The sequence below is a fragment of the Sinocyclocheilus anshuiensis genome, unplaced genomic scaffold, assembly GCF_001515605.1.
Source record: "Sinocyclocheilus anshuiensis isolate Anshui unplaced genomic scaffold, SAMN03320099.WGS_v1.1 scaffold648, whole genome shotgun sequence".
NCBI classification, from domain to species: Eukaryota; Metazoa; Chordata; class Actinopteri; order Cypriniformes; family Cyprinidae; genus Sinocyclocheilus; species Sinocyclocheilus anshuiensis.
Genome location: NW_015557156.1, coordinates 1,170,582 through 1,181,665, shown reverse-complemented (window position 1 = coordinate 1,181,665; position 11,084 = coordinate 1,170,582). Strand labels below are relative to the sequence as shown.

At 35.5% G+C, this 11,084-nt stretch overlaps 1 protein-coding gene across 1 annotated transcript in view; it reads right to left on the bottom strand.

The window, feature by feature from the left end:
* Positions 1-7,918: 7,918 nt before the first annotated feature.
* LOC107678228 (centrosomal protein of 170 kDa-like) overlaps positions 7,919-11,084 on the bottom strand; it is an 18,205-nt gene continuing 15,039 nt past the window's right edge. Inside the window, exons 18-19 of the mRNA XM_016473433.1 lie at positions 10,455-10,506; positions 7,919-8,839 (exon numbers count right to left, since the gene is read on the bottom strand). Coding sequence (XP_016328919.1) covers positions 8,601-8,839; positions 10,455-10,506 — 291 coding nt within the window. The 3' untranslated portion in view covers positions 7,919-8,600. The remainder of the gene's footprint in view (positions 8,840-10,454; positions 10,507-11,084) is intronic.

The window sequence follows — 11,084 nt, the reverse complement described above, 5'->3', positions numbered from 1 at the left end:
AGAGAGAGAGAGAGAGAGAGAGAGAGAGAGATTGCATGGGCTGTCTAAGGACAAGATGTCCCTCCTGAGCAGAATACTTGAAACATCCGAAGCTTTGTCTCAAAGACTTCAGTCTGAACACAAAGGCTAAACAGAGCTCATTTAAACAGCAAGATCTATAGAGCCAGGAATGAAACCTCTGCTTTCATCAAGCACTACACTTTTACAACAGCCAAAGGTGCTACATTCACAGGTATAGTGGCCTGGTTATGTAATTGAGTTTTAGGTTGAAGGAGAAGTCAAAAATTAGGAACTGAGCATGATTTATATTTATTTATATTTATATCAAAGAAACACAGGGACAGAAAAGCAGAGAAGGTCATCAATTCTTATCGGGGAAGGCACAGCACAGCACACTTCCCTCCACGAGTGGCTCATTTCACTAAGAGAGAGAAAGACATATAGAGACAGACCCAGCAAGCCAAATGAGAGTGCCTGCTACAGTACACAGCTAACAGAGAACATGAAGAAATGCTCTGGCTTACTGTAGCCTGCTAGCATCATCCAGATATATGTCAACCTCCCAAAACTTGCCCAGGTCACATATCACCCCAAATGCAAAAGAATTCAAAAAAGAAAAGAAAATAAATTACTTTTTGCATAAAGAAAATGAAGCCTATTTTAGGACCATTCAGATTTTGTTTTCATTATCAAATTCTCAGCAATGGAAGTTTTGCTCCTCTTTTTTTGATAGTAATTCTCATTATTGTCATTGATTCTTTCTAGATCCTCATTACTGCAATACAGTATCACACTCATGTTTTATATGTATCGCATATTTTACCATTTTTTTGCAAGTATAACATTTGACTGCTTAAGCCCTGTCACCTAAATGATTTACCGTATGTTTTGAAATAATGTTTTAAACATTCCATAAATATAATGAATAATGCATTTAATTACTTATTTTGTACACAAGTATAATATTTTGACTGTATTTGTAATTTTACATGTTGTAAAATGGGGAACAATATTCTCATATTGACCATAGATGGCACTAAATCTCATTTATAGAACCCACCAAAAACCAAAAAAAAAACCTAAATTCTTGAAACTTGTTTGCTATGTATCCAAATAAAAGGATTAGATGCCGAGATACTAGCAGTCTTCTTTATTCTTATAAAGTGCAAACAAGTGCTCAGTGCATGTTAAAATCAACAGACGATTCGGTCACGCGGGACCTTCCTCAGTGTTCACATTCTATTGTAATGGTTTATTTTTTATATATATTCAATTCCTTTTTTTTCTCCATATCTATTCCATGTTGGTCGATTATTGTGACTGATTGTATGGAGATTGTGAATGACATTTTCTTCTTCTTCTTTTTCTTCTGTATCTCCTCTGGAAATATTTGGACATTGCCAATGAAGTAACTGGTCTGACACTGATTCATTAATTGAACTGACTAGATACACGTGTGTTGATATGTGAGGAATTTAATATAAAAATTTATTTTTTCAATAGAATGTGAACACTGAGAAAGGTCCTGTGTGACCGAATTGTCTGTTGATTTTAACATGCACAGAGCACTTTTTTGCACTTTATAAGAATAAAGAAGAATGCTAGTATCTCGGCATGTAATCCTTTTATTTGGACACATAGCAAACGAATTTCAAGAATTGAGTTTTTTTGCTCTTTGGTGGATTCTATTATTAACTTGAAATCAAGCGCAAGATCCTCCTTCTTTCTCTTTTGACACTAAATCTCATTTAAGCACATTTACTGAACAGCTGTTTCATCTAAACATCAACATGTGTGAGATTTGTTTCATCAAACCAGTTAAAATTGCAGCCTATTTATAATGATAATAATAAAACAATTATAATATAAACAATTAAAAACAATTAATAATAATAAAAAAAAATGATTAATAATCAGAATCTATAATAAAATAATATTTTGTCATTGCATATATTTCATGTTGAACATTAAAAGTTAGTATGTATGTTGTCATAGAGAGATTGTCAGTGGAGATTTGTGGACACAGTTAACTATTTATAATTGTAGCATAAAAAATATTGTTTTTACTTTAAAGTAAAATGGTTAGACCTTTGAGGCTTAATGATCCGCTCTGGATTAGGGAAGATAGGTCCTCAGTGGCATGTGGTTTTGCATGTTTGCTGATGTAAGTGTTATTTAATTTTATTGAATAATTCCAGATTACATTACAGACATTTTCATTATTTTCCGTTACCTATCAACTGAGTGGAATCTGAATTGATTGTTTATTACAATTACATTAAGACATCATTTTAATTCAAATATTTGCATATATGGATATTCATATCTTTCAGATCTATTTTATTTTGACAGGTACTTGATAAAATTGTCAAAATGAATAAAATGCTGAATTATCCAATGTAACCTTTAAATCAATCAATCAATTATTATATTAGATGTATTTTTACATTACATATATTTACATCATCCCGTTAAAGTCATTTCTAAATATATTGTATTTAAAAAGTAAATGCATATTGTGTTTTTTGTTTTTTGCAAACTTTTTACTTTTGTGTAAGTAACATTTCTATGCCAATAGTTTGAACCTCCTATAATTCCATCATACACAAACCCTTAGGAAATCCTGGGTTACAGTAAGAGGTTGTGTACACATAATGTTCTACATAGACAGACAGACAGACAGACAGACAGAGACGGATAGACAGATAGACGGATAGGTAGATAGATAGATAGATAGATAGATAGATAGATAGATAGATAGATAGATCATTGAGCTTCTAGAGAGTCTAGTGAGATTGATTTATAAGCAGCTGGACTTCATTAAAAATCAGAAAGTGTTTTGGCATCACTCATGCTACAGGCTGCATCATTACAATCCATACATGAACATGTTCTCTCAGCTCATCTCCAAAAACCTACTTCAGATAACATTAAAACTGAAAATGTTAGTGAATGAATTGCAGTGGTACAGTGTCAAAAAACAATATATTCTCCACATAGACACACAGACCTGCCCACTTCACCCTGTGTGCTGTGTGTGCCTTCATGGTTACAGGTGGAGGGTTTCTGTGCTGAGGGGAAAAGGGCAGCAGTCAGCAGTTACTGTCATATCAGCGGTCAGTCGTTAAAGGTCAGCCTTACCCGTTCCATTCTATCTCTTCTTTTAAGCCAGATCATAGCAGAGTAGTCCTGCTGCTGGACGGCGCTGAAGACGCTGTTACCCTGCCGGGTGAGAGGCGTGGAGAAGAACCCCGTTTCGGGTGGAGCCTTCATCACTGGACCTTCTGAAACAAACCTCCTATCTTGCATTTTTCCACTTCGTCAAATATCCAAATACTCCTACTTTATCTCCATAAGATGTTCACCCCAAGTAGTTCGGTCCCCGAGGAAAAGACTCTAAGCCAGTGCTAGCAGCAAACGCTGTTGGAGTCTGTGCTGTGACTGAGCCGTGTCTTGCAGAGAGCCTGATTTCTTTGGATTTCATCCACACACAGGCAGAAAGGGGTCTCCCTGTCCTGTTGGGAGGGGCTGGCAAAGTCTGGGTGGGCACAGTGACTAAGAAAGTGTGTGAGAGTGGATGCATAGACCCCACATCCTGCACCTGGTACCCTCCCCTCCGCTCAGTGTGTACATGGTGCTCTGATGCATGACTGCGAGTCCAACACACTCACACACACACGTAAAGGCATCAGTGCATATTAAATCAGAAGTGCTGTGGGCAAACTCAATAAAGTATTCATTTGACATTACCCAGAAGTTCACAGCCTTCTGCCTGCGTGCTTCACACTCATTCAAAAAACAAATACCCATCCGTATTATTGGGTGATGAGAGGAAATGATTTTGTAATAAAACACTACACTGGATTGCTTCATATTTCCTCGTTTGCCTCATGCGCATTTCTCCATGGTGATCAAGTACTTCAATCAGTTATGATCCTTGAGATAAGCAATATATCAATGCAATACTGATGAAACTCATAATGAAAGCAGCAGTTGTGTCGTGAAGCATCGCCTGTCAATAGAAACAGATAAAAACAAACAACACTGACAAAAATTGGTGTATGGACAATTTTCACTCAGAAACTGCCAGAAGATCTCACACATAATTACAAAGAAATTACAACACTGACAACATATAAGAAATTTTGATGTTTGATGTCAAATGTAGGCTACTCCGATAACCATAACAATAACTTGAAAAATCATGTTGTACCAGTCTACTGATAGAAAAGACCAAGACTGTTTCTAGAATCATAAAAAGTAGTGTAGACATCTAAAAGTTGATCTTTAGGAGTATTTATCATTTCAGGCCTTAAAACAACTAAATTTAAGTTCCCCCCTTGAAATATAAGTTTCAAAATCATTCTGATGGTAGACTTTATTTTAATAAAGTGAATGGCTTCACTTTCTTTCATTAGCTCCTGCCAAAACGTTCGAAGAGCTCCAAGTTTGGTGAGCGGGTACGAAATTCCGCAAAAAAGGCAGATTGCTTTACGGCAGCAACAGCTATTCACTGTAATTACGACAGTGTTATATTTACGACAATACATTTCACTTAACTGTAGTAACAGGAGAAGGGTTAAAAGATGCACAGGATGCTGTTGTGGAATATCTGAAGGATACAGGGTATATTATAGGATTTAGATTGTAGTGTTGTTTTTTTTGTTTTTTTAATAATGTAAAGTAGATTCATTAAGATATAATCCATGCTGCATACTCCGATACAGTAGGTGGCGGTATGCACCTGATAAGTCATGGATGTAATCCGCCATAGAACTAATAATAAGAAGAAGAACTTAACTGTAGGGGGCTCCAAAGTCACAAAAATAGACAAAACTACATACAGTTGCTTTAAAATCAACATTAAGTTGCATTCGTAACCGATTCAATTTCGATAGTGTGGTGTGTTTCTGAGTGAAACAGAACATTCAACAAGTGAAATGTATGGCGGCACAGTAAGTTGTGTAGGCCTATTAGAAAATGAATAATAGGCTAGTTCATTTTCATGTCATGTTTGACTTGAAAAGATAAGATCAGAGCTTATTCCGAATATTTTTTGTGATCTCTGCTTTATACTTTGCTTTCTACTTTCTTCAGACTGTGGTCTTTCCCATATGCTCTCTACCATGAATACTAATTCCTCCTCCCTTGGTCCGTTAGCATAATTAAACCAATGACTCAGCACCTTTTTTCCACTCTCTGTTCTCCTGAAACACAATCAGACCCTCAGCAATAACTGCCCATCGACCAAATGCACAGAATATGTAAATGTGCTGTCCCTCTGTGTAACCGAAATCCTCCGGGAAGACGTGTGTCTTTCTGAGCTGCTGTTTGAATGATTTGTCATGATTATCAAACACTGCGGAAAAGCTGTTATGTAACAAACATAAAAATAAAACACTCTGCGCAGTCCGCTTTCACACATTTCTCTTTTTAAATGTAAAATAAGGCTCTATGAGATACAGTATAAAGGGCTATGCTTTAGCTACTCTGAGATTAGTCAAAAAGTTATTTAACATCCTTTTTGCTCCAGCACCTTTATGTTAAATGCAGGGCTAGTATAGAACAAAAGAGAGGATTAAGGAGTGCTATATATCAGGACTACATTACCTGAACTAAAGCCTCCTGGGATTTTAAACTTAATTTATTTTAATAGTCTTCATAGAGCACGACGTGCAAATCAGTCTTGCCTTATCCTTGAAATGAATGTGTGTGTGTGTTTATAGGGTCAAGACTAGGATAAAGAGGACAAGCAGCTTTATGTGCTATCACTTCTGCTTTAACCCATTCAAACATGACTTAGTTTTTAACTAGGCTATAGATAAGACTGTTGTCTAATTCATTAATAGGTTAACTATTAAAGTCAATTTATTTCCTTAAAGCAACAGTTCCAAGCAAAACAGAAATATATATAGGCTATACATGTGTGTGCGTGTGTAAAATTCTTTAAAGGGGTCATATGATGTTGCTAAAAATAACATTATTTTGTGTATTTGGTGTAATGAAATGTGTTTATGTGGTTTAAGGTTCAAAAAACACATTATTTTCCACATACTGTACATTATTGTTTCTCCTCTATGCCCCGCCTTTCTGAAACGCGTCGATTTTTACAAAGCTCATCGGTCTGAAAAGCAAGGTGTGCTGTGATTGGCCAGCTATCCAGTGCGTTATGATTGGCCGAATACCTCAAGTGTGTGATGAAAATGTTACGCCCCTCACCATATTGTGATGATGCCCTGTTAGGCCGGAGCGATGATTCAAAAACATGAAAACCCATTATAAACGAGGCATTCGTTGCATCCAGTGGGGACATAATTATGGATTATAATGACTTATACTGTCTTTTTACGAGCTTGTAACACTCCAAAGAGAAAGGAAAAATTGAAATCGCATCATATGACCCCTTTAATTACGAAAAGGGTGAATCTTCTATAAATACATTATGACATCAAGCGTCCAGGGATATGAAAGTTCTTTAATAAATCAATATTATTAGTTTTACATTCATGTATAAACACCACTGGTATGAGGCAGACGGAAGCCAAAAGGAGAGAAAAATTACCATGCTACCTACCTAACCAGATGGCCTGCAAAGACATTTGACATAAAATGAGCTGTTTTTCAATCTGTCAAAAGTACCCATTTCACAACACTCATTTGAACAGGTTGATTCATTGGCATGTGCAAAATAACATGATGTTTAACATCTACATCATCAGATAATGACCTTGATAATGGGCACTTCGTGACATAACAAGCTTGATTGACATCTGGGTAAATCCAGGCCCTCCTATTGGCTATCACATGGCAGAGACAACTTGTGTATTCCTAATTGGTTATTATATATTCCCATATATGAAGAGGGTATCGGAGGAACATGGCAACTGTTATAAGAACTACAGGTAAGCAGTAACATTATAATGAAAGGTATGCAAAGAAATGTTTTACGATTAAATTTACAAAAGATAAAGATCAAATTGAAGGACTGGACCAAATAACTATGCTTGATTTTTACACTTCACATATTGTACTGGGTTGTTTCTAAGACTGCAAACCAAGAAACATTAAAAAATGTATCAAATATAAAGGCCAGTGTAATACACAGTTTATCTTTGTCTTGACATATCAGCGTTCTCATAAATCACAAAATGTACAGCAGCAAAACAACTGCGATATTGTTTTTTAGATGATCATTTTCGGATAGTCAACCTCAATGTCTAAAGATCTGATTACACTTTAGGTGTATTCAATATTTGGCAGAAATTGGCTTTAAATATTTTGACTACATTTTTTTTTTGGTTTTTGGTTCACTGCTGTGTAAACAGGGTCGAGAAATTTGATCACACCTAGTACCAATGGCAAAATACAGCCATGAAAATGATTGCATTATTTTTTATTCAAATATGCACTGTTATTATGTTCAAAAGTTTGAGGTAATTTCGATTTTTTTATGTGTCTTTATTTTCAAGAAATGAATACTTCTACTCAACTGGGATGCATTAAATTGATCAAAAGTTACAATAAATCTATTTCAAATAAATGCTGTTCTTTTAAACTGTCTATTCATCAAAGAATGCTTAAAAATGTATAACAGTTTTCACAAAAATATTAAGCAGCACAACTGCTTTCAACATTAATATAATAAGAAATGTTTCTTGAGAATCAAATCCACAAATTGATTTTTTTCTGAAGGATCACGTGACACTATAGTAGACTAAATTAATGGCTGCTCAAAATTCAGCTTTGCCATCAAAGGAATAAATTACATTTTTACAATTGAAAACAGTTATTTTATATTGTAATATTTTATATATGTTTTCCTGTATTTTGATCAAATAAATGCAGTCTTAGTGAGCATACATCTTTCAAAAACGTTCAAGAATCTTTCTGACCCCAAACTATTGATTGGTATAGTGCCTATTGACAATGGGAATTCATTGCATATTTGTGCCAGACAGCACAGGTCATTGTGTCACTTTGCTTCTCAAATTAGTTTTGGTGCCTTAATGTGAGAAATATTCCACATATGTGTCTCCACATAAAAAAAAAAACAAGAACTCTATGCATCCAAGATAAACTTAAGATGGAAAATTCCCTACTGAGGTAAAAGTTGTCTGACATGTTTTCTTCAGTACATGATTTGATTTGAATCACATATTTTGTTGCTGTCCAACTGGTCAGTTTAATGCTTGGAGAGTGTTAATTTTGAACCCTTTGAATAAGGAGTTTGGCTCAATACTTGACAATACACAGCATGACCTCAGTTTTGAATAAATCATATCTGCTATTGCTGTTCAACAGTCAGTATCTTCCTGGGCACATCTACAGCACTGCCGATTATTAAGACGGACACTCACAACAATTAATGCTTGTGTGCAGTAATTCTGGCTATGGGGTGTTACAGTTGATTGATATTTCAAAATATTTTCTTTAATTATTGAAAATACGTTCAAGGATATATAGAATTTATGAAGCAAACTTTTAAATGCAGTGCCATATAGGAAGTTTTACAGCATACCTCACATTATTCACATAAAAGTCCCGTTGACCTGGCATTTGGAAACCAGTGCAGGATCTCAGTGTAAACTGTCCAGAGTAATTTAGCTTTGATCAGCAGTGTGCTGCTCTTTGCTCCTCTCCTGCAGGCCAATATCTCGTTCTGCGACCTCTGAATAGGCAGAGGGCAGTGCTGCCGTACTCGTGGATACATCCACAGCCTGGTTGCCAGCTGGTCCTTGTGAGCCAGGACTAACTCTGTTCTCAGCCATAAGTGGACTGGTCAGACCCAGACTGCTCAGAGCATCCAGTGTGCCATCAGGGTCCACCATTATATCAATCACTGGGGATTGAAAGTTCAAGATAAAGATATTTAGTGAGTATCTCGTATAGTCATTTAAGACAACCAAGGACAATTAATCATTCAGTCAAATAATAAATATATAAACAATAATCCTTGGATTTATACTCCTTGGACCTTTTTTATGATTGAGACACTCCATGGAGAACAGTATTTAACAGCTTTTAAATTCAAGCACTTTATATGGAGAGAGATAATGGTTAGAGAGTCCGACTCGTAACCCAAAGGTTGCGGGTTCGAGTCTCGTACCGGCAGGGATTGTAGGTGGGGGGAGTGAATGTACAGCACTCGCTCCACCTTCAATACCACGACTGAGGTGCCCTTGAGCAAGGCACCGAACCCCCAACTGCTCCCCAATCGCCGCAGCATAAATGGCTGCCCACTGCTCCGGGTGTGTGTTCACGGTGTGTGTGTGTTCACTGCTGTGTGTGTGCACTTTGGATGGGTTAAATGCAGAGCACTAATTCATACTTGGCCACATGTCACGTCACTTTATTTATATACTCTAGTGTGCATACAAAAATACAGAAAAAAGACAAAAGAAAAAAATAAGCGCAAAACCTAAAGTTTGTATCTTTCCTTCCATATGTCTTCATAGTAAATCATGTATATAAACTCAAATGCTACATACTAAAATACTTATTACTTACCTATTACTTTTTCTCCAAAAAGTGAAATATGTCATTACCATTGCAGATTAACTAGCAGTCAACAAACTTGTGTGTACACTACATAAGAACGTTTTTTTTTTTTTTTTAAGAAATTTGAAATGTATACTTTTAGTTTTAAACAGTGCAACTGTTTAAAATAGAATGATTTCTAAAGGATCATGTGACACTGAAGACTGGAGTAATGGCTACTAAAAATTCAGTTTTACGGTAGCATTTTAAAATGTGTTCAAACAGAAAACAGTTTTTTCAAATTGTAATAATATTTCACAATATTACTGTCTTTACTGTAATTTTGATATATAAATTCAGCCTTGGTGGGCGTAAGAGTCTTCTTTCAAAAACATTACTTTCAAAAACATTAATCTTACCAGCCCCAAACGGTAGATTTTAATAATAATTCTTTCTTTCTTTTTCTCTTTCTTTCTTTCTTTCTTTCTTTCTTTATCTATAAATAACTGTTTTACAGTTAACAAAAACTTAGTGGTTTGTTAATGATGCCAAATAAAGTTCTCTAAAGGCTGGAATAAGCTGCATGACTCAAAATCTGAACAGATTTCAGAACACTATGCATCATACACCTGCTGACTTTGTAAATGGTTACAGAGAAAAACTGGGCAACATTCACTAAAAAATTGAGGATCACACACTATAGACTTTCAAGTAAACACTTAGACAAAAGGAAAAGGTTTATAATAGTCTCCCTTTATACTGTATATATATATATATATATATATATATATATATATATATTTAAAAAAAATAGAAAGAAACAACAACAAAAAAAAACAACCTTTTTTCACATCATACTAAAGTTACACTATAACGTACCAAAATACCAAAAACTTTTTTTTGTTGGGTCTCATGAGGATATTGCATGGCAGACATTAAAAGTATGAACAAGAGCAGAACATCTCAGTACTGCTTACCTAGCAGCTGTCGTTCCACTCTCTTCAGATTCTGGAGTATGGAGGAAATCTCCTGAGAGTGATCAAATAAAAATGACTCAATAGAAAACCATCACTGGCTGCCAGAACTTAGATATAAGCAAATTAACTTTTCTAAACTTTTTATGAACTTTTAATTTTTGTAATAATGTATCTGTAGCTTTTCATTTCAGTTTCTTAACACTGACGTGATTTTGGTTAAAATCATTATATAAATATTATAGCAGTGAATGTTCAATTTTATGTTCGGCTGTTGTGGTCATTTGTGCTCCTCCACTGCCTCTTCATTTCAGAAGTTCCAAGAGTTCAGTTCAGGCCAGCCTGCATTACAGCGTTAGATTTACTGGCCTGTCACTGAGCAGAGGTGGTGCGCCTCAGGCCTAATCTGAACCGTGACAAACCATGAGTCAAAAGCTCAGTCTAATTAAACTGAGAGATCCTCAGCTGAAACGGCTGTGATGTATGAACTCTGAAATCTACCAAAACATCAGGAGAGCGTCAACGACAATGGATGAATAATCAATCTGATTCCAAAATCAATCAATCTATCTATCTATCTATCTATCTATCTATCTATCTATCTATCTATCTATCTATCTATCTATCTATCTG